The sequence below is a fragment of the Odontesthes bonariensis genome, chromosome 24, assembly GCF_027942865.1.
Source record: "Odontesthes bonariensis isolate fOdoBon6 chromosome 24, fOdoBon6.hap1, whole genome shotgun sequence".
Taxonomy (NCBI): Eukaryota; Metazoa; Chordata; class Actinopteri; order Atheriniformes; family Atherinopsidae; genus Odontesthes; species Odontesthes bonariensis.
In genome coordinates this window covers 23554645-23580100 of record NC_134529.1, presented here as the reverse complement: position 1 = coordinate 23580100, position 25456 = coordinate 23554645, and the positions used below count along the sequence as shown (strand labels likewise).

The following is a 25456-nucleotide window of genomic DNA, read 5'->3' as shown; positions in this document are numbered from 1 at the left end:
TAGTGTCCCATTAGTTGGCTCAGTGAAGACGAAATCAGTGGCGTAGGCAATGCCTCCTACGTCACTGTGGGCCAGTGGTTTGTGTGTCTACCCAGGGTTTGTGCGTAACAGAATTGGGGAACCCACCTCTTTCTCTAGCTCTCCTGTGAAATGAATGGTGATATACACCAGAAGGGAGGGAGGGGGGGAGAACTAGAGGGTTGAGCCAGGAGGGATGGGGTGTGCCATTATAAGAAGCCTCAGAGGAGGCATGCGTTTAGTTGTTGAAACCCTGCGCCAAAGGATACGAGCTGAGCCGCTAAACTCTCCTGTGCCTGCAGAAGGGAGGACTTTGAGAGATATCTTTGCGTCACACTTACAGGTAAGGAAGTGACTTTCTTTCATGTGAATGTAATTCTACCTGTGTGGAGAGATTATGTTGTTTGCCTGGGATAAACAAGGCAAGACAAAGTACTTGTTAAGAGATTTCAACATTAATGAGGAGAGGACTTGTTGTCGCTCATCTGCACAATTCACTGACTAATAGATTCAGAGGGGAATATTGTTGTCTTTGAACAGCCATTGTTAGAATTTTCCCTCATAAATTCTTCTTTTTAACCAGTCGGTCTTTGCTGCTTTATTTCTGTCTGGCTTTGTGATTTTAAATGTTGACCCTGGAGATGATAATGTAAATAGCCCTCTCATCTAGAGTAGTCTTTTTTTTTTCCATTACTCTGTTTGTATCCCTGTGGTTCTAAGGGACCACAGTCAACGTCAGCAGTACAGACATCACACCTGATTACTGCTTAATTAACAAGAAAAGAAATCCCAGATCATGCTGAGAGAGCAGGAGCCACTCAGCTACATTCTGTATAGGGCTGACTTTTTTGTAATGCAACTTGAATACATACAATATGTAATATTAGAAAGGATACTAAAATAAATATGAAAGTTCCTTTTTTATTTTTTTCAAAAAATTGTATTAACCAAAACGGCACCAGCTAAAGTAAATGATTTACACACTAAGCCACTCCAAAAGGACCTTTTTCGTGGCTGGCTCTTTTTGTCGATAGTGAAGTATCATGCGTCAGATTAAATACATCAAACAAAAGCTTCAAACAAAAACTGACAAAAGCTGTATTGCTGTTTCTCAAGTGGCAACCTATAGTGGAGGAAAAGCTTGAGAAGTGAATCTGCTGAATGCTGTTGTTAAACTAAGCACATGATAATGATGATTGTAATGATAATGGTAATGAATGTGCATAATCTTTTGCCATTATAAGTAAAGACGATACTCAAAGACCAGGAGAAAATGGGTGGTTAATGTGCCATTCTTGGATAAATGACTCCACATCAGAGTTAGGTTTTGGCTTCAGTTAGCTTAGGGTTTTCTCTTACATTTTTTCCTTTGAAAGATATTGTATTCTAAGAAATGCAGGATTTGGGCTTTTCTCTTTTTAAAAATTCCCCATAAACAATAAACTGGTTTAAATAATTATAACTAGATTACACAAGAGTACATAATGTATATTCTCACTTGTACATCTGACACTGTAACGTGCAAGGTATTTATTCTGTCTTTTAAAAATGGTTTACTTACCAGAGCAGAATAAACACTCCTTTAGGATTTCTGTTGCCTTCTTGAAAATAGCTGGCTCTTGCATTGTTGGATGTACGCAAAGCTTTATGAGAAACCAAACCAGATGTCAAATGGATAACAGAAAGAAGATATTCCATCATCAGTTAGCTCATACCGCAGCCACCTCCCATCCACAAAAAAATTTGCTGTTCAACACTTTTTCTGGTTTCACTGTCATCACCTCAGCAAAAGTAAGGAGCTTGTCTGGTCGAGATGGATTGCTTTTCTCAGGCTCCATGTCCAATGGATTCGCACAGGTGTCAGCGCAGCTTAAGAACAACCAGATCAATAATGACACCATGTTAGCTGCCTAACTCTGTGGAATTTCAGCTATATAGTCAGAGCTGCTAGGCAATAACACCATCGAACTGAGCGCATTATTACTATCCCTGTTGTATGAAAACCTTTTTTTTTTCAGTTATCAAGAGTCAAGCTGCCAGTTGATATTTTGTGACACATTCACTTAACTTTTTTGGATGTATTCTTGAGGATTATTTCTGTTCATGTCAGTGTGTGTCACTTTGTCATTGGGTCATATAAAAATATCAGAACTAACTAAATAACCTCATCCTCTACTATAACTTTAGGAAATGACACAGTAGTAAAGTGCGTAAATGCACTTCACTGCAGTCTAAAACATCCATCTTCTGCAGACTCTCATATGTAATCCTCCATCAGCTTCAGCTTGTGTGACGGTTTATCAGCCAATTGGATAGCAGCTCTGCCTGCTCTGTGTTCTACGTTGTGTGAAAAATAATATAATTTTTTGGCTATTAACGCTTCATGGGGGATAAATAAGATGATTGTTGGTGTGACTGCCACTATGATGGACTCATCTGATGCTGTCTATGTCTATGCTTAGATGCAAATATGTTCCCAATTAAAATAAATCCCGCTAGTGCAATTGATGGAAACAGCAGTAATAATAATAATCATTTCACATGATGTGATGGTGCCTAGAAAGAATCCAAATATGAATATGAAAAGTATCATATTTTCATTTAATGATTTGGAATAAATGAGTGTTAGTATAGCCTCTGTGGGAAATGAGGAGAAAAAAAGTGGTAGAGTTTATCTTATTGCTTCTCAATTTGTGCGCTCAGCAGCGTGCATCATGACATTTCCTAAATAACAGCAGTGCAAGATACAGACAGTAGCAGGAGTTGTGATTTCCAGTAGAACCAAAGAAGTAGAGATGAAGACAAAGAGAATTCAAAAGATAAGGAGAATCACTATTGTATGTTTTGCATCACACTTTGTCATATCCTTGAAAATATCTGCGCTTACAGCATAATTATACCATCACGACCTTTATTAGGTACCCCTTTACCTTTATGACCTGTCAATTGTGCATCTGTGAGACAGTAATAAGACTTTGAATGCAGCAATGGGGCAGGTAATAGGTGTAATCATGAAATCTGCTGCAGCTGTGGCAAAAATTTCTAAATCGCATTAGGTGCATTCTGCCAGATTAGTCATTTCAGGATCCTGCGAGGAAGGGCACAATATCACTCCTGCTCCTGGTCGTTTGAACGCCCAACTGATTGTGTTTATCTGTGGCTGCACAGGCTGGATTTGCACTACTGATGATCCTGTGGCTAAGTGTGGGAATCATAAACTGAGGGTTTTTAGTAGAGTAACCTGTTATCAGAGTTCTGACAGGACAACAGGGGACACCTCTGTTGTAGATTTTATTGGTAAGGGAAACACTTGTTTTGTTGATTTATTAATTGTCCATGTAATTTATAAAGCAAACATTTGCAGGCTTCTCAATTGTGGAAATTTGTATGTTTTTATGTTTTCTCCATATCAAATTAAATTTTTTATTTCTTACTTTTGGACTGCTGTTTAAACAAATCAAGCATTTGGACCATGTGTCTTTGGGCTCTGGAAGATTGTTCTCCAATTTCAATAGATTAAACAATCAGCAAATTAATTGAAACTTTGCAGTACAACCTTAATTTGTACTCCCTTCAATTTCAGAGGTAAAAAAAACAATTAAAAAATGATTCCATTAGAGGTGTGACTTAATATTAGTATGAGCTTAGTCCGTTTGAAGGCAATTGAGTACTATGAGAGAGAGCTAGTTGCATTTTTTTTTCTGTCAACACTTAATGTGCCCTAATAGGTTGCAGAAAGCCTGGTTTTAAAAGTAAACAGTTTAAGATACATGAACACATGCAAGATAGCCTCTACAATACTAACACTTATGCCATTTATGTGATTGTTTATTTTCATCAATAGCATAGAGGAAAAAGGTGGGAAAATATTTTGAGAGTTTCTTTATGCCTGCCTTTTGTGTCCAGTAGATTCTGGAAAGTAGGAAGCTGGAGAGAGCTCCACCGTTGATTAGGTGCAAGATAATGGTAAAAGTCAGGAAGACAGAAAATATATTGCAGTGTGATCGTGAGTTGAACTCAGACTTTAACACCTGTGGTTCTGTTAACACAGTGTTTCAAGCATCAGAAAGCGCTAAAGACTGCAATCAAAAGAAAAAATACTTTTTTCCAAATACCTGACTAACTAACTACTTAAAGTGTGTGTTTCTCACGTAATAGCCAGCTCGCAATTAGAGGTGTGAAGTTAAATTTTGACCTAACAGTTTAAATCTATGATCATTCACGAATTAACAATTCAAATGCACAACAATTAAAGATGTATCTAGATGTATTGCATCCTCCAGTTGGTATAAAAATTTGATTTTCATCAGGATTTATGAGCATTAAGATCAGTCTGCATTGATATTTTATTAAGTGATTGAAAAAAAACAACTTTAGCTTGTCTTTAGCTGAATCTTTAGCGATATCTATGGGAACCATTTCGGTTCTGTCCATTCGGTAGGTTACATATCAATTAGTCACCATAACAGTCCATATATCACATGAAATGGCTACTCAACTAACTTCTGTACCTGAACTTAACCCCTTAACGCCTATTGTCGCATATATGCTACAAACCATAGCCGGAGTAACCGTTGACTCTTTTTTTTATATACAGCTATATAAATTCAGGCGTTAAGCGGTTAAGTTTAGCTGTAAGATACATATATCGCACTTTCCGTAAAGTCAAGTTTGTAATGAGACCTTACATTACAATAGCATAGGATTCCACTCACTATTCAATGCAAGAGACTATAAAACATAACTTGTTCTTCATCTTAGGTATAAAAAAAAAAAAAAAACTATAATGTTCGGTCGTCATATCAGTGCAGAATCTTCCACATTCTCATCACAATGTATCACATTACCAGAGAACTTTTCTACAGCCCTATCTCTTTTGATGTAAAGACATACAATAATAAGTCCCACTATCCTTTGGGTTTCACTGGAGATCTAGCATTATTTCAATCCTGGAGGCTCTGAGGTGCTTGAGCTTATTTCGACACATCCTGAAAGTTAGTGAAAAAATTGAAAGGTGCCAGTCTGTAAAACTAACTGAACCTTGACAAGGTTAAAAAGGCGCTCCATAGAGAATGAAAAGATTCATTATGCTGTCATTCTTGCCTGGTTAGATTTAGTTTTGTTTGACTAAAAACAATCAAATCAAGTGGAGAAGAGAAGAAATAGAGAAAGAAAAAGAGAGAAATAAGATTGACCTTAACGGGGATGATTGAATCACACCGCTGAAAGATCTACAAATTAACAAGTTGGTACTGTGCCAAATCTGATCCCTTGCAAAATCAAACCAGCATTTTTTGGCGAATTTATTCAGCTAAATAAATTATAATACATCCAAATGCATTCAGCAATGTGTTTATTATATGAAGTCATGTGTAGTGGATTTTATGAGTCACCCTAACCCTAAAAATATAGATGTGTTTTAATATCGATACTTCTGAAAAACTGTGATCTGTTTTTTCTTGCAGTGGACAGATGTGTTTAACATTTGGTTATAAGCATTAGAAAGGAACTGAGGTACCATTTTACAGTTTCAACATAGAAACACTATACTGAAGTTCAAGTCTGTGCATACAAATGACAGCCTGAAAGAAATCATGAATACAATATGGCCTCCAAACAATCTGAAGCTTGATGTCAACTTAGCATTTTCTAAGTTCTTTTAGAGTTGCATTTCGTTGTACATAGGCAAAGACCATACAGTCACAAATAATAAAATTAGTTAAATAAACTACTCCTCTCTCCCTTTCTTATTGTCATGTCATTGTTGATTTTTAAATGTCCATTTGTTGATTTTAAATTTGCAGGAAGAGGTCAACGCTTCATCAGAGACTATTTGGTTGGGTTTCTCAGTATCCGACATGCACTTTGAACAGCATATGACTCTCATTGCCTGATTTTAGCATTTGTTGGGCTAAATTTCATGTCATAGAATAGATTCAATAACATACTCATCATTGACTAATTGATATCAGGCTTTTATCTGCTCTTTACAGTTTTGCTTAACCCTTGTATGGTCTTCACTTTTGGGACCCTCTGGTGTCCCTCGGGTCAAATTGACCCGGGACATATTTGGGGCTTTAAAAACAATTTTAACAAAAAAATGTATTTAATAAACCATTAACATATATTGTCTTTATCTCAATTTCAAGCAACTGAGATAATATACATGTTTAATGAATACAATTAGTCTCTAATAGAACACAATTAACAATGGAAGTGTGACTTCTCTTTTTGTCAAAAGATTATAATTAATGTTAAAAATCCACTATACTCAATACTTGGGTGTCATAAATCATGCTTATCTTGGAAAATACATGGCATACATGGAACCTTTTCAGAGACATTGTAACTCTAAAAATTGCTCTCCCTGCCTCAGCATCCCACAGACTTTCAGTTGACTCCCCTCTTAACCTGTAGACACCAGCAAGGATGAGGATGCCAAAGTAGGCATGCAGATGCATGATGTCTATCTCTTTCCACTGGTCACCAAAAACATGTCTCCCCTCAAAATTAGTCATATCCAGAATAATTTTCTCAACTGAGTCAGGAATCAGCAACTCAAAGGATGACTTGATATCCTGAACATAAGTAACAACATAAGAACAAAATCATGTGGGCCCTGGTACCATCCATATTATGTTAGCAGCTGGGGGGGCTCTGTCACTGGGGATGAATACCATTCAATTTGTCCATTCTTAGACAAATACGTCTGTGAGGCTCTTCCAGTGGCTGGCTCTTGGCCTGCTCCAGCGGCCACCTGTGGTACTCCTTGTGGTGCATATTCCGAGTGAAGGTCATCTTCAAATTCACATTCAGATTCAGATCTAAATTATCCTCATATTTGGAGACATCTTCCTCTTCCACATCGCTATGTGCCTGACTCTCTTCAAATATGAGTTCCCTCTGGCAGCTAAATCTTTTGGTTATACTGTTGCTGGAAGACTGTACTGTGATTTAGAGGTATTTATCTCTTTGTCTCACCCCCTTGATGTGCAGGTGTAAAGCATATAGCGCGAGACAATTTTTGATTTTTACAATGTTATGGAATAACATTTAAAGAAGAAAGTGAGAACAAACAGCTTCTGTATGCTTTGATGATAATAATAATGTAACATTGTGAGTGTCTGTGTGGGCATGTTTCTGTGTGTCTCTGTGCATGCTTGTCAAAATGACCCGAAGACCATATGAAGGATGTAAATGTGTGGGGTATAGTAGCATGTGTGCTCTAAACTTTTTTTTTGTTTGTACATGTTTATCACAGAAAACAAGCTAAGGCCATTGAGTTTCAGGTAAAAAAAATGTATACTTGTACCATTTTTCTTCTTTTGAAAATTTGAAACAGGTCACTTTGACCCGAATACCATACAAGGGTTAATTAATTTTTGCTGGAATGTTTTTAAAACTTCACTCAGGCTTGGTAATGAGAATAAAGAAACTTAATGTACACCAGAAGTCTCCCAAGTGTTTCTGATCCACAGAGCCCGAGGCAGGTTAAATTTGGCCCCCCACGTCTGGAGATATTACTGGCTGAATTTGAGGATGTTTTTTCTTTAGGTAGAAGTTCTGAAAAATAGTCAAAGGCTTAAAAGTCCTCATTTAATGGGAATAAAGTGATCTCACTGAAGGGCAAATCCTGCAGGACACAGATAACACAACAATAAGTTGTAGACCACTCCATTGAGCTGGCATTATTTGATCCAAAATGCACCTTTTAAGTCACGGATAGGTGACCTAAGTTATTTGTTATTTGCAATGATGGACATTTTTTGGGTTATCACTCTTTCCCTGCAATGCATGGATTACCAAATGGACCTGTTATCCTACCCAGGAGCTCCTGACAACCAAGGGTTTAAAGAGTCACAACTTTTCCATATCACAGTCATTTCAAATTCAATATGTGTGACATTTTGAGCTACAAACCCAAACACTCTTCTCTCTGCTATATTTTCAGTAATGATTCAGTTCTCGGTCTTAATATTACTACTGACCAATTTTTGGCCACCATTGCCTATAAATTTGCATACTATTTCAGCTGTCCTTTAACATTTCACATCGTTTGCATAATCTGTTTGACAGAGCAGGCACTTGACTGGGTCAAGGGGCTAATATAGGTATAATGGTCCACACAAGGATAAAACTGAGATCAGTGGTGTGGGGTGTCAAATGCTAAGCCTTTCCCCTGGGCTCACATGATCTGTCAAAAAGCTTGGGAGGACATATTAGCAAGGTTTGCATTTGAAAATAGATCTTCATCATATGTAAATTGAAACAGCCTTGCCTTCTTTGATGAAAGCTGGCATGAAAGCAAAAAGAAAATGGACTTTAACGAAGAGCCGGATGCTGCTCTATTTTTAGACGCATCCTTCCATCTTGTTGAAACAAATGCTTTTACCTGGTCCTTTCCAAAACAAATATATTGTTGTGCGCTTCCATTAGAGTTAACTAAGACCTTGAAAATGTTACGTGTTTTCAGGAGAAATGCTCTTCCTACTGAATCACCGAGGAAGCAATCAGAACATTCACAAAAGGACTACTGCTCTTATGCATTTGGTTTTGTTATTTATCTGTGTTTCTTGTCAGAGCAGATAATGCACAAGAGCAGGAACGTCTGGTTCCACCCATTTATGGAAAGTGGCTGCATATTTTTCTCACCACTTTCCTTTTGTTTTGATTTTGATTCACCCCTTCTCAAAATCCCAATACTTTTTGCGCAGCCTCTTAAAAGAGAGTTTTAGGGAAGCAAACAATGAATGGCTGAGAGTGGGATTTATCTGTTGCGGACAAACTTGCATAGTGAGGGGAATTAATATAGGCAAATTAGCATTAGCAGCTTAAAATGAAGGGCAGAAAAGGTGCCAAGGTGTCATGGATGTGAGTGGTTGAGAAGAAAAGCTCGGTGCTCATTTCTAACAAAGCTGTGACGCACTCTTATCTCATCCATTAGATGTTTGCATGAAGCTGAAAAAGCACAATGGAGTCTGCTAATGCGGAGATAACCCAGGGGTCCCTAACGTGTCTGTCTCTTTCGTTTTCCCTCCTGCTTACTCGTTTGCATCTACCTTCCTGTTCTTGTTGCGCCTTCCTCCCCTCGACACGCTCTTTCTTCCGCCACTCACCTCCCGATGTTTCTGCCTCTCCATTGTCTCATTGTGAGTTATGGCTTGGACCTTTTATCTCTATTGACATATTATGCAACATTTCAGTCTCTTCCAATGGCAATCGACAGTCCTTTATTAAGCTTGAGCCAAAAGCCACCACAGATGACAGCACGAAAATGTGGTCACATTGTAGAAGGAAAGATGATTAAAATTTCTGTTCTACCAATAACATCTCATGGACCATTAATGATACCTAATGAATCTTTACATCACAAGATTCATGAGGGTTTTATGACATTACACTCAGTTACTGCTCGTGAAAAACGCATTGATCTGAGTTGATAGGCTAGTTAAGTGTGGTGTAGCGCAAGAAAAGAGAGTGGAGGAAACCAAAAACGAGCAGTTCAAAACTCACAGTCCTCACAGATGTCTCTTTGTTGTACAGTTTACATATGTATATGTATATGTACTATAAAAATATTTGTTGCACGGAGTAACAGGTATTTTACTGGAATCATGCAGATTTTTTTTTATTAGTTTACTCTAATGACTCTAAGTAGAAATATACATACAGTATTTATCCTTTAACCTCTAGTTGTTTATTCGTCAAGGTTTTAAGATAAATCTCTGAGTCTTCTTCCTCAAGTGAAAACAACTGGCAAATGAAACTTATATTGTTCATATTGTCAACAGCAGCAGTATTTATTTATTTTTTACATAAAAATTCAAGTGAAGATTGCTGGGCGGATTACACAAAGCAGAGGTATTTTTCTTTTAACATTTTTGCATTGAGAGCATCAAATAGATTCCATTCACTTGAATGTGGGACTCTCTAAATTCAAAGTAATAAAGCTGGATTTTAAGAAAGTCTGTTAAATTATATGAAACAGTAGCACATCTCTAATACCTACAAACAGATAAATAATTTATGACTAATTTGAGGTAGCACGTATGGTTAGACTCACATGAAATTCTTTAATCCTGTTAAAAAATAGATCTTCCAAGATACCAAAACTTCGGACTGAAAATAACTTCAATAAATTACAGTTTTGCAACAATCTGCACGTTTAAAGTTTGATATATGCTTAAAGTCGCTCTGTAGTGACGTAACATGAAATGGTAAGTTTACTGTATTGTACCATATACATTTATCTAAAAACACTACCTCTCCGCATGATCACAGAATAGGCAAAACTAAATTAAAAATATTAGAATTTTTAATTGAATGATTTATCAAGTTACATCCACTTATACAGTGGAAACAAAAATTAAGTACAAGTACAAGACAGTACAAATGAATACAGTATTATATGTGTATAAACACATATCACACAGTAACAAATCATTGCAGAAGGAAAAGCCCAAACACCAGAGAATAGGCAGACATGATCTTCCTTATAGAACTTATGCATAAGATACTTTCTAATGGATTGGACTGAATTGGATTACGACTGGATGGAATTGTACTTTACGTCATTGGACTTGTATTGAGCTTCCTTTTTTTAGGGCCTTGAGATTGTAACATTGGTCCTAAATGAGCAAACTGAATTTATTTGAATTAAATTGAAACTGGAAATATGCAGACAGAAGATGGTTATTTGGTAATAATACTAAATTTTCTCATGTTGTGAAACTTTGCATTGAAGATGTTAATTTGATTGAATCAGAGCTCTCGCTTTTAATGTGATGAACTGCTGGGAAATAAAGAAGTTAAGTTAGCCATGCTTTGTGGGGAAAAAAGTGTGTAAACAGTGTTATAAATATTGAGTAAATGGTGTCACATTAGCCTTTCTTGTATTGATAAATTGACCAATACAGATCACTATCATATCCAATCTGCAAATCTCAAAGTGACAGATGTCTGGCAGTCTTTCAACACTGAAAGATCCTGTCACCTGTACATGGCTCTTCATTAATGGCGTCCATTCATTGTGTTAATTGCAGTAAGCACTGGCTTCCTAACAAAAGAAATCAGCAGGCTATTGCATTTTAAATTACTGTGAAAATTTACCTGAAGCCCTGAAAACTGATCATAATTTTCTCCAAAGAATTAAAAAGATAATAATCTAAGCTAGGGCTTAGGAGGAAAAAACATCCTTCAGTACTCCGATTGGTGCACTAAAGTGCAAAACTGCTGACGGAAAAGTCCTCAAATGAAAACGTTTGAAATGAAAATGCATGAGAGAAATACAACTCACATGACTGTTTCCAAATGGAAGCACATGTCACCCTAAAGTGCTTCCTTTAAAAAAACACAAATCTTCATTAGGAAGTGAGGTGAGAGGACCAACATGTGACAACTGTTACAATGCAACCATCACCTTCATGGATGCCATTTTGCTAGACACCTTGGTTAGATGTAATCACAACACATTATGACACAGTTTATACTTCCTGGTTGGGTATAGGCATCACTTGGTGTAGCTTAAATTTAAAACTGCATGGTTTAGAAATAAAAATTATAATGGTAAGGGCTAAAATACATTTTAATTTACAACATTATCTTTCTGGATGCCATTTTTGCACTTCGTATGTCGTTGTTCTTATGATCAACAGAGGCTATATAGTTTTATTTATAAATCCAATATACCTATATGAGCATATGACCTGTGGAGTTGTATTTGGGAGGACAATCTAAAAAAGTCTTATGTCAAACAACAGCAATTATTTTCTATTGTGGCGAAAAGGTAATTGTCAAAGTAGGAGCCAATCACTCCAAATCTTTTTGAAAACTGAAAAAACTTACTTCAAGGACCTTTTTTAAGTGTCTCAAGGTTCCCTGAGGGTTAACTAATCAACTAACTAAAACTAATCAACTCAATGCTTCATAAAAGAAAGTTTGCACTCAAGTGAAACTTGTTCATAAAAAATGATCTTCAACAAAAGTATCTTTAAAAGTTTTCAAATGCTTAAGTTTGAAAGCTTTCTTAGGATATATAAGGTGTCTGCAAGACACTGATTATGCTCTCTTGTGTGTAAGACGTTCAAATACTGGTCCCCTATTGTTTAGCTGAGAGCCTAAATCACAATATATCAAAATTAACTTGTAAATATCTGGTGGCAAACAAATGGATGTATTACGTCTAATTACTAAAACATGAACAAGGCACGACTTTGTTCATTAATAATGGTGTTGACAAAAATGGCAAACAGAAGCCTCAAATGTCAGACCATATCAATATACGGGTAGAACATTAATAATGTGTGAAAGGTGCATCTTTGTAATACAGGAGTACATCTAGCGCCCACGCCATCACTCACACTGCACTGCTTTATTCATTTGTTCAACTTAGAAAGGGCCACTTTAGGGAGTACATAACAATATCAAATGGACTTAGTCAGCAGGCTTGTAAATGATCATTGCACAAAACATTTCAGCAAAGCAAACAAACAGCTCCCATAATGAATTCCCATAAATATGTTTATAAATGGGCTGAAGTCACGTATGACCTGTTTTATGCGCCATTGAAAACTATTCAAAATATAGAGTGGAAATGCTCACGGTGTGCTAGTTTTTAACTATTCATTTAGATTGAACTCAGTGCACCCATCAAAACAGCATCCATGCTGTTTATTGTCAAAGATTTTCTTTCACTTGCATCAACATGATGTCCTCCCGGTGGGAGTGTTGTGCTTTCTGAGTGGGTCGACGAGACAGTGTTATTATAGACACATTATTATGGATCGGAAGTGTAACTGTGTTCCGTTTATAAATTCTTAATCTTTTAAACTGTCTTTTTTTCTCAACATTCTTCAACTTTGTTGTTTTTAGAGAAAATCGAGCCTTTCCACTAATGTAGTTCAAGGACTCCTCTGTAGTATGTACCTTCTCTTAAATCAGTTTTTTGTATTTAGACAGGGGGGTTTTTTGAAAGAAAAGAGACCTCAATTGCATTCCATAAATGATTCCTTAGCCAAGCTTTGCCTGACCTTTGGATGACTTGGACATACTTGAAGAACAACTGTCTTGCTGTGTGGACTGCAGTGATTACCAACCTTCAATTTATGAACCAGCCATAACATTCTTCCTGAAAAGGGCCTTATATTTCAAGGAATCGATGATACAAACAAAACAGCCCCACAGACCATCCCACAGGCACGCTTGTATGTTAGCTTGCTGTTGTTCTTGTCGGGCAGACCTTACCCCTCTTACACTCTGAGTTATTGCTGGTTGATGGATCGTAGGAGTCATGGAACTCTACTGGGTTGCCCAGGATCTTAAAGCCTGCACAATAAGATAAGCAGACTGAATATGTGTGTAATGCTGCTGAGGATCCAGGATGTTGTCGATATGCTTTAAAATGCAATTAATAGAAATAACTTCCAACAGGCTTTTTATATAAACAGCAGTGCAGTGTCTTGAAATTGATCTCATCTTTAATTTTAATTTTTGTATTTTTTCAAGCTGCAACTGTTGTTTTTAGCATTTATAACTAAAACTCAAGCACAGACAGAAGAAAAAACAGAACATTATATAGAATTAGTGCCACATATATAGTTTCTCATACCTACAACTAAAAAGATGGTATTAGATTTGATGCTGTTTAAGGGGACAGAAACAAACCTCCATAAATGGATGATGGATATGTGAATGTTATTTCTGCATCTCAGTGGCCAGAAAAATCTGTTAATTGAATGTTAATTGACTAGACTGGTTTTGAATAAATGTTAAGAAATAGTGAGAGGCACTATTATGTAACTTTGCATAATTCAGTTCACATAACCCAAAAGATTGAAGCATTTTGTTTCTCAAACCTGCAGGCAAACAATGAATACAATGGTTCTGTGTGGAGGCATTTTTGATGGGGTTTTTTTCCCCTTCGTCATCTCAGTATTATTATCTTATATAGCCATGAGTGACAGAATAGATGCGTCTCTGGGAGTGAAGGTCAAGTAACAAACACTGTGCAGCTGGTCCAGAGATAGAGACTTATTTAGAGACTGATTTATGTATCCCTCCAGTTATTCTCAGTCAGCTTATTCATGCAACTTTGACACAATTTTTTGGCACAAGTTTATCTTGAACTTTCTGACTTTTTACTCAAATGCCCTGTTTTTACCCTTCTCCATCCTTACATCTCCTATCAGATGGAATAAAATAGTTGTGTATGAGTTCTTGTTGCCGCAGGGTGTGATCACTGTGATTTAAAGCTTATCTCAACAACCACATGTAAACTCATACAGTCCAACCCCTGCTATTAGAACGAGTCCAATCTGTGAAGCAACCCTCCGGCCTGCAGAGGATGATCCCTACCCAGTGGAAAATACCCATTTTCTCATTTATTGCCTCGGATTGTGCTCTCTCTCCATCCCACCTACACTGTCCATCTCCTGATGCTGGCTGAACACTCTTCCACAACCAATGTTTTGACTGACCACACAAATACAGCTAATTATCTCTATAGGTTGAAATTGATGGAATATTGCTGTCACTCTGTCGCCTCTCTTCTTTTAGGCTGGAACCAGATCCCAAAGGTTTTACATCCCAGATTCTCCAGCTGTTGACTCCTTGTTGTAGACTTTTCTGCCTGCTGGGCTCCGGTTCATCCCTGTCTGTCTGGGTGTGCTGAGCGATGAAGGTCCCTCTGAGGTGCCTGCTGGTTCTGCTGGCATGTCTCTTCACCCCTGGACGCTGTGACTGCCAGGAGGAGTGTGTGGCCTGCAGTCTGCTTCTGCAGGAGCAGCAGCTGCAAAAAGGCTTCAATACCATAGTAAGTATGTGTGTGTGTGTCATTTTTAGTCTGTGGGTTGCTACCAATAAGACAATCCATTGAATGGCTTGTCAACATTGTATTGTGTCTGTTTGGATATGACTGCAATAAGCATTCAGCACACTAAAAAAGGTGTCAGTCTAAATGAGAATATCTTGTTTGTTGGCACAGCCTCACAAAGGTACGCACATGAAAATATATTTACATATAATAAAGAATGAATAACACAAACATAAAAACTGAAGAGGCATACAAGCAATGATAGTCATGACATTTGCAGCCAGATGTACGTACCGCTAAATAATTTAAATTCTTTCAGCAACACCAGTGCTGAAAGGTTCAAGTTGTTCAGCTAATTCACACACAAGAAAAGCAAAAGTGGTACGTCATACATCACAAACTGAAGCTTTCCACACAAGCACATTTTTAATATCTACAGTCCTTCTGCTTATTCAGTGAAACATTGCAGAGGTGTGGATAGAAGTTCTGTTTCATTTACTTTGTCTTGTCTATTTTTTTTTTCTTTCTTTTTAATGATCCAGAGATTGACCTAGGCTCATGCCTATTCTGCATTTTGACACTCTGCTCAGTTACAAATGTTTGGGCGGCTAGCAGCTGGCTACAGAAGGACCAGGTAGTCCCTTGTAGACTGGTGTAGATTTACAAGCGGACACGATACCATAATTTCTGCTTCACGCTTCCTGCTATTAATGTATAAGAGAGTTCCCACTGACAAGTATGCCTACATGCTTTGCACTGTATCCCCATCCTCATCTATTCATATCATTTGAAACAAGAGAATGGATCACCAACCACTTTTAAGCTGGGATAGAGTGGGCAACTATGTCATGACACATGTATAGTTGCCATGTTTTGATGAAATATGCTGCCGTTTGTAAAGACCCCAATTGGCTATTGACTTTTTAAAAATTACTTTTGGGGGGGTGTAATGGGAATCCATTAAAGTGCAGGCATGTTGTCCTATGATGTTTACAGTATCCTGCTTGTCTAATATCTCAGCAATTTCCAACTTCTGACTGGGAAAAAAAGGCAGACAATTTAAAGTCAGATTTTCCATTTAGGAAACCAAAGCGCATTTAATTCTTAGGTGAATTTTATAACTCCTGTTGAAGTTGACTGTTACCTGTAATAGCAAAACAAAGATAGCAACTTGAAATTAAGTAGAAATTAAGATGGAGAGGCTGTGTAACTGTACTCTGTCCTGGAATTGTGACACACAAATCAGTCTGAGGGGCTTACTGAATTAAATGTTTTAAACCAAGGGGGCTTCAAACAAATTGCCAGACACCTTATGCTCTCGGGCACAGAAAACTGTCTTTTTTTCATGTCACGGATAGTTTTCAGTTATATGGTGGCCCTGGAGGCCCGTTTGTGTGCATTATTAACCAACAGATAATTGGCACCATCTGGAGAGCCATACAGCTGAAATTGAAAAAAATAATGTTTTCTAATCCAAAAGTGTATTTGGATTATAACAATTCATGCCTAATCACTGTTTGCTGACTTTTTTTAAGTAACTTGACTGAAAACATCCATAGTGATACAAACTAATGAAAAATAAAAGTCCTGTTTCTTTAGTAACTTGCACCTGCAGTGGTTATAACTTCTACAGCGTAAAACTGTTGTTCTTAGCTTGGTGTCAATACATAAATATGGAGCTGCTTTTAACAGTTGGAAAGCTAGAGATCCAATCTTTTAGATGGTAAATTATTGCTGTGTCTTTTCAGTGTCATATTACAGCAGGTTTATTTGCACGTGTAAGTGTGCGCAGCACTTTTGCAGTGCTTCTTGACTAACATGAAATATCAACTCCGGCACTGAGATGATGCAATCTCTGTGTGCTCGAACCAAAACTTCAGCATAGCACACAATCTAATTTCCAAACAGTCCAAGACACGTCATCGGGTAAAAATAGTCTGTGGGCGTCCATGATGGCTAATTTGGCTGATAATGATGCAGAGAAAGACAGCTGGGACCTTTTTGGGAGTTGTATTAGAACTATGTAATTGACTGCTCCTCAGTATCATCAGCCCAGGCTTACATCGTGACTGACACATTTTATCAGCCTCTCATTGTGTCTGCCGCCTTCCCATTGAGCCGCAGATGGAATTCACTGAGCAATTCCATTGTTTCCCATTCCAGAATAAAAGAAGGTGTGTGAGGCCGCCGCTGTTTGTTATAATGTCAGGACCCATTGATTTATTCCTGCACACACCTACACAGTCGTGCATGTATCCGATCACAGAGACAAACAGTCTATAGACTCACACACATAGACACACACCTTATGCCTTTCTCTGACTGCATTAATTACAAAATGAAATTTGCAAAGTTAAATGCCTGCTTTTGTTTACATTTGCGCTAATTATCAGATATGGGGCTTTTAATTGCTGAGTCGTTTCAGTTCATGCATACCTACATGTAGTTCTGTGAGTCTTTTTTAGAGTGAATAAGGTGTGTGAGGTTTCTTTCTGTTTGCATCACATTGTGAATTGTTGCCATAGGACCCTCTTGCAAATGACCTAAGGTGCATTTAAAAGACACAAAACCCAAAACAGTGTTTCAAAAACAGCCTCTTAAAACCTGAGGATTTTTGGATTTTCTTTCAGCCACTGAGGAAACTAAAAATATGAAAGATAACAATATGAATCATTTGAGAAAGAATACCCTACAGCTTATATTGTTAACTCAAGCCTTTTCTTTTATGTTTATCAATATCAAAGGAAAATAATTATTACTTGTATTACAATAAAATGATAACACAATCCTAGAAGTAAAGGCAAGTAAACCTTGCTCAGTTCTAAATGGGTGTATGTGGTTTAAAACAGTCAAAGTCCAGTTGGTACCTCTAAGATGGTGGTATGAACTAGCCTGGGAATTCCCATGCTGCTTTGCGCTCGATTTCATTCTCACTGCAAAGTCAGCCTGGAAACCACCGCCCTTATTTTTGCCAGAGTTTGGGAACCAATCACAGAACGGGGGGGGGGGGCAGCAAGACGATGACGACGTCCATGCGCTACACCGAAGCTTGTAGAGTGTTAATCCAACATGACCGCGGACACAACGTTACCGTTCGATGCAGCCTTAGAAAGTGTTTCGGAGTAGATTCACCCTAGGGTCATTTGAACCGTGACATCCAGCCAAGTAGCCCACCCTAAGTTTTTCCGATATTGGCTGAACATCAGTTGAGTAACTGAGTTATCCCGAATAGCTTAGTACAAGCGCTGACGGACCCTGGCAGCATCTCCAAAATTACCACACTAAAATCACATGCCATGACACCAAACTTCTACAGTAGTACAAATATGGTCTGTACTCACAAAACGATGCATTTGGAAGTTTGTACATAGTCCAGGAGTTTATTATTATCATCAACACAAGCCTGATAGCTTTTCTGCTGCTAAAGCTTCGTTGACGTCACTTCTGGGAGCTGGGAGCTTCAAAGTAAGATGAGGGTTGATCTGCTACTGTAGACAACAAAGCAAGGCTGCTCAATTTCTCCATTATCAAAAAAAATTCACAACTCTACAACATAAAAATTCATGTAGAATATAGCATATAGGCCTACTTTGTTGTTAATTTAAGTAGCTTAGAGTGCAAGTTTACTTTTATTTTCCTTTTTTTTCTTCTTCCTCGTCGAATTTCTGTCGTCATCTGGTATAAGTGATACAATTGGCTATGAATCGCGCACAAAGCAGCATGGGAAGAACCTGACGTCATTTGATAGACATTCGTAGCGCCCAATAAACGGCTCTAGGCATTCGTAAACCACGCCTCAAATACGAGAAAATGCACACCTAGTTCCCAGACCACCATCTCATCGAGATTGTGGACGCGTCAGCCAGGCTAGGTATGAACGGATTATACAAAGAAATACAAAAGTCCACACTTCCTACCTAGAGGCAATACACCCAGTCTGGATGATACCCAAAAAGATGTGGATGTGTTTTCTATCCCTTTCTTTTGAACCTCTGGTCAATTTGTGTGTTGCTGTCATTTTGTGTTGTTTTCTGCTTGTTTTACATCTCCATGTGATTGTTTTGAATGTTTTTGTGCAAACTTTCCATCTCATAGTGGTTGCAGTTTGTCTCATTGTAATTGAACATTTTTTGGTTGACTGTCCAACAAATAATAATGAACATGCCAGAGATCTGGCTGATCAAGAGAGATTTGATCCCTGTGTTATGAAGAGGTTGTGCAGCATTGTCCATTATGTTGAGCAGCTTTTGCAGCATTCGTTGCACAATGGGCTCCAAGGGCTGCAGAGCAGTCGGTGCCAGTCTTCTTTATCACTTTGCTCAGTTTCTTTGTGTCACTGGTTCTGATGCTGCTACTTCAACAGGTAGCTCCAAATCAGATTGCACTCTGCAAGACTGAGATATACAAAACTTTGATGCAGTCACAAAAAGACCTAAGCTTTTAAAATGTCGTCTGAGTATTTCTGAGGATGACAGGACTCTTGAGGTGTACAGAGATAAAAAAAGTGCTCACAGACAGACAAAAGCCTTTAGTCTCAAACTATGGTTAGTTTGTACCGTAGTAAATATTTTTAAGATGATTTTGTAGGCATCCACCAGTATTTTCTAGAACTTCATACATCGCAGTGCAGCGTGAAATATGTCAAACACACGGGTGAAATCAAAGAACATGATCTTCTCAGTGCAGGTAGACGATGGCATCTCCAACCCCAACCCTAGGATGAGAAACAAACTGTGGTGGGTCATGAAAGATGGTGTTCATTTTCTTACTTAGGTGAGCTACCCTCCATCTTGATACACCCCTGAAAGTAAAGACATTTCCTCTATATAACCCAACTATGAAGAACAAAGTAATACCATGTAAAACCACTGAATTGTATTTAGTGGTCAACACTCATGCATGTCTTGTAGAAAAATAAAACCTTCTGAAAAGTAAAGGCATCTCCGAGACGTCAAGAATTTTATTTTAAACTCTTGTTCTCTCATGTATTTAAACACTTGACTACGTATTCATACACACACACTCTCATATCCTCTCACTTATAAACTCCAGATTGCTCCATTGATCTGATGTGGAGAACCCCCTGGTGTGCTCGTTTAATTTACGATGGATAATTAATTTCCGTTGATGGATTCACAGCGGAACTCCCTCTTCTCTCTTTCCTTTGATGTGAGCAGGTTTTCTGATAACAATGCAATTTATCTCGTTTGAGAGAGATTTGATGAGCAAATGGGATTTGCTTCTTAGCTTAAACTGAAATTTAACACAGAGAGCTCAGGAGTTTATGAAAGGGGAGAGAAAAGCTCTAGGTGCATAAATCTCCATAGTGCCTAAGCTGCGGCCTATATTCTGATTTATTTGTCAAAAGAAATAATACTTCATTGGGGTTTCTATATTTATGGGCATAGATAATACAGTCTGTCTTATTTTGGGTGATTTGAAAGAGTGATGGCAGTCATTCTACTATATTATTATGAGATAAAACTTTAAAAATGTTGCTTTCAATCCTAAAAAAAAAATAAAAGGCTTTATTATTATATTTAGCATACATCAAATGTGCCTATGTCCTTATCTCTGTACTGGTAAAGTTGCTGTCCATCATCGAGTTCAGGCATGAAATCAGACTGTCAAGTGTGATGCTTATAAGACAGGAAAGTCATTAAAACTATCCAACAACTTTATTCTATATAAAAAAGTTCAGTTCTAAAAGATTGCATGTATAATTTCAAGAGCAAAAACATCATCAGAGTTGAGGAGTCAATCGGAAATAAATAGTTATGCCAAAGGACATCATTTACCTGCTGTCCTTCAAACTAGTTTGTAATGTTTTCCAATTTTGTGCTGTCAATCATTCTGCAGTAGCAGATGTCACGTCTGTCAAATGATGGACATTTCATATTGGCCCATAACCTTCCATACACGCTGAAAACAGCAGGGACAAGGCCCATTAACCCTCATGACATAAATACTTGGTTACTGAGAGTCTAAGATAGGGTCTGGTAGTAAAGAAAATAAAAATGATTGCATACCAAGTATTTGTGACATATGCAATATTTATGGGTATCTATTCATTTAAAAGATATATATTTTATTGATATAATCATCTTGCTTGTAAAGTATGACTTTTATGAAATTATGAAAAGTACTGACAGGTTAATGTCAGTAGGATTAAAGCTGTATTAGTCAATATTTCTATATATAATTGCTGCAATGAAATGTGACGACCTACAAACAATCACTGATTTTTTATTTTTTTTTCCAGATTTTCAGCCTATTATTTAGTTAATAATTACAACTTAACTGACTACGTCAGTCACAACTCTCATTAATCACATGTCCACCAACAGCCGGAATGGGGTTTTGGCATGAAAACTCTCATAAACTCTGCATAAACATATTAGCAAAATGCTGGTAAAGCTAAGAGAACATGCGAGAAGCTAAAGGCTAAAACCTAAAGAGAATAAATGTTTGGCTTTAATCAGACAGACACATGAGCACTAATGCTGCTATCTGTCCTCTGAATGTGTAAATAGATAATTCTTTGTTAACACTTATGGAATATCAACTTTACAAAATTATAGTTTGTCAAACACAATTGTTAGGTTTAGCTTCTTAAAAAAGCTCCAGGACAGCGTGTGACAAGATCGGAGTCTATACAGGTGAGGGTTTTACCTAGTTATGGAGATATTACTTTTTCATCCATCCATTTTCTATACTCACTTTATCCAAATGAGCCTATCCTGGCTGCCATCGGGCTAGAGACAGGTTACACCCCTGTACAGGTGTAATCACAGCTTTATTTTATCTCCATTTTTTTTTTCTAAACATTGTAGTGGTCTGTGCTTGTTTTGTGTTTGTTTTTGGTTCCGTTTTAATGTTACTTTGTTTTTCTGATTTCCATTTTTCCTGTGTTAGCCTTAAGTTGGATTGTATTAACCAATTACCGCACCTGCTCCCTCAGACGAAATATTCCATGGTTTTCTTTTATCATTACCAAATGTGCAACATATTTACTGCTTTGGCAGCACTTTTGGCTTATTTTGATAAAGTTTTTGTTGTCACTTACTTGCCTCCGGCCTGCTGTGTCCAGTGTCTTCATTTGTCATGGGACAGGACAGTTAGATAGATGTTTCTAGCTCCAAGATAGGTTTCCCTTTTGGTTTTGGCTGTTTTTTTTTGTTTTTGTTTGTTTTGGTGTTGGAGACACATGTGACACCAGTTGTTTTAACCTTTGAATGCAATACCAACAATCTCAGTTTTGTATTGTTCCTGACATGAGATTGTTTTGCAACGACAATGTTTCCAAGTAAAACCCATTTAAAAGAATTAAACTGTATGTATTCCCATTTTCAGTAGTTGAGGACCTCATATCCTGAATGTGTGACAGGCTGTCGTGCTGGATGCTTTCCAGTTAATTTTCCTATACATTAATTTTTTTGGTGGTTCATTATTTCTACTTCTCTTAAATGGAAAAAAATATGCTCTTGGAGAGTGAGGTATTTCAAACTTCAATCACTTTGAGTTCTTATCATTAGCATTGCCCCTCTGGCGAACATATAATTTCTTTTGACCTTCATGCTATCTGTGCAGATTAAATTATTCTACAGACATTTTGATTAAGGTTGTCCCCCCTCATTAGGGTTTAGACTTGGTTGGTACTTTAATTTGTCTACCTACAGTGTGTCATCGTTGTTTTTATGGTGTTTTAACTATGAATAACTTTCTTTTCCCTCTGCAGGTGTGTCTGTTAGAGTGTGAGGGTCATGTCTCCTCTTCACTCACATGGGAAGTGTGTAAACGTGCCATAAAGCTATCGCACCATCCCTCACTTCCTGGGGGGGGTGCTCTCTTCAAGAGAACAGGAGAGGAGCTTGACCTGACCCCTCTTGACCTGAACTCTGACAATGAGCTGCTGCAGTCCGCAGCCGCAAAGCATTTCCAAGAGGAGGATCAGGAGGATAAACCGTACGAGCAGCGCAGTGTCCAGTATGACTCATCACTGCTGGTATCCCCGGAGGAGGGGGAGAGCCTGGAGGGTCTGGATGTCAGTCTGGCGGATGAAGAGAGGAAGCAGCGAGAGGAGAGGAATGTGGATGGTGTGGGCCAACGTGAAGGGGACGAGGATGACAGCTCAGAGGTTATCACCTTATCCAAGCGTTTTGGCGGCTTCCAGAGGGGGCGTCATGGATACAGGAAGCTGATTGGCTCACCCATGAGGCCCCTACAAAAGCGCTATGGTGGGTTCATAGGTGTCCGGAAATCTGCCCGCAAATGGAACAGTCAGAAACGGGTGAACCAGCTGCTCAGGCAGTACCTGGGCATGAGAAGCAGCCGCAGTGGCAGGTTCAACAACATCCCCGTTACTCGGGTTTGGAGGCAAAACAAACTGTAAAGTATTTCTGTTGTTGTCACCGAATCCTGCCCCGGTTACCTCAACCTATCAATCATTTTTTTCAGCAGCTCTTTCAGTTCAAACTGTGATGTCAGCATTGTGATCAGAACAACAGACTCCATCTCCCTGCACCTCTCTATGTGTCTCTAAGTAACAAAGAATGTTTTGACTGTGATGTCCCTCTTATGAAGCATATTTACATATTTACTGTGAAATAAAATAATTAGAGAAGTGCAATTGAATATATTTTTGTGTGTCGGTATAATAAAAGTGGCCAAATGAGATTGGAAAACTACTGACTGTGAGGTTTGTCAGAACTTAGAGTGTGTTAATTAAAATCACGTCGAATGCACTCTCATACATGTGTGGATGGGAGAAAAGTGTTGGCCTCTGCACTCTGTGGGACGGATGGGATTGGATTTACATAACACTACACAGGTTTTCACTTTTAAAAGGCATTTGTGGATTTGGGACAAAACTAATACATGTTATTATTTGTCTTCAATTGGACTATAAATACTAAGTCATAGCAGGAACGTGAGTCAATTGGTAATGGACCAGGACTGTGTTTTTGAAATGATTCAGTCAGAAGTTCATGTGGTTGGACAGTGTGACCGCTGAAGCACAAACTGTTATTTATTGGTATAAAGAAGCTAATTTCCTGCTTAGGTAATTTAATTAACTAAACACAATGTAGATTAAATTGGTTTCCAACTTTTTAAACTCAACAAAACTGCGTCTTTCCTCCAAAAAGTCTTTTCCATCAGTCGTGCCAAAAAAACCAGAAAAAAGTATCTCTCCTTTCTATTGTATTAAGGTCTTTGTCTAGAATTTTTGACTGCAAAGCTTGCAAGTGATGAGTTTCTTTTGTGGAAATGGGCAGCAGGTTGGCAGGCTCCCATGAGCACCTCACAGTGGAGCAAAACTGCCCTCTAGTGTTCAAGGAATAAACATACTGAATTTGGATACTGAATGTATATTAGTTTGATCATATTTATGATAAACTCTCTTTTCCTCTAGTGTGACTGAAATCAATATTAAATAGCAAAGTCGGTACACCTTTGGAACGACCCCTTGAAATATATTTTTAAAGAAGATATTACGAAACTAGTCCAGTTAATCTCAATATTATTAGGTGTATGCAGGGATATTTCCATGTGAGGAGGGATGGAGTTAAGTTGGAGCAACTGTATTGAACCAAGTTGTTATAAAACCCCAATTCAAGTGGCGACACTGTGTGAAATGTAAATACCAAAAAACAATAACTTGCAAATCTCATAAACCAATATTCTATCCACAACTGAACATAGAAGACATCAAATGTTGAAAGATAAACATTTGACAATTTCATGAAAGATATTAGCTTATCTTGAAGTTGATGGCAGCAACTAGTCTCAGTTCAGACAGGTCTGTGTTTACCGCTGTGTAGCATAGTCTATAAATATCTGGAGACTGAGGAGACCAGTTGCCGGACCTGTGGGAAAGGAATGTCATTTTCTAGTCTTATATAGAATTGTAGTTTCTCCACAGTTTAGTCATTTGTCATATTTTGTGTTTCATAAAGCACCAGATGTTTTCAGTTGGTGAAAAGTTTGGACTGCCGACATGCCAGTGCTGCACCTGGACTCCTCTACCAGGCTGCTGTAATGGATGCAGTTTACGGCTTAACATTGTCTTTCTGAAATATGCAAGGCTTTCCCTGAAAAAGATGTCACGTGGTTAGGAGCATCTGTTGCTCTAAAACCCGTATTTACCTTTCAACACTAATGGTACCTTTCCAGATGTGCCAGCTGCCAATTCCATAGGCATTAAGCGCACCCCCATACCTTTAGAGATGCAGAATTTTTGCTGACAACGAGATAATAGATGGCCTCTTCCCTCTTTTGTCTGGATCACATGGTATCTATAATTTCTAAAAAGAATTCCAAATTTCGATGTGTTGGAATGAGTTTTGACTTAGAAATGATACAAAAGTGTTTTTGGATCATGTTTACATTTGCCTCTTCTTTCCATGATTAAAGACAATTTTACATTGCATAATATTCTGAAATAGTTCCACATTATGTTACTGACCTGTTGCCAGTTAACTTCCAGCTCTTTCTTTTTCTGTTACTTACTTTTCCATCCTTTTGTTGCCCCCTCCCAACTTTTTTGTGACGTTTTAAACATCAAATTCAAGATGAACAAGTATTTTTCATCATATAGTAAATTGTCCCACTTTCAGCATTTGACATGTT

At 37.9% G+C, this 25456-nt stretch overlaps 1 protein-coding gene across 1 annotated transcript; it reads left to right on the top strand.

The window, feature by feature from the left end:
• The first annotated feature begins 275 nt into the window (after positions 1–275).
• On the top strand, positions 276–25279 carry pnocb (prepronociceptin b). Its single transcript, XM_075458998.1, has 3 exons — positions 276–361; positions 14572–14827; positions 22566–25279. Exons 2-3 carry the CDS (start codon positions 14690–14692, stop codon positions 23217–23219), a joined length of 792 nt encoding a protein of 263 aa, XP_075315113.1. The 5' UTR covers positions 276–361; positions 14572–14689; the 3' UTR covers positions 23220–25279.
• The last annotated feature ends 177 nt before the right edge of the window (positions 25280–25456 follow it).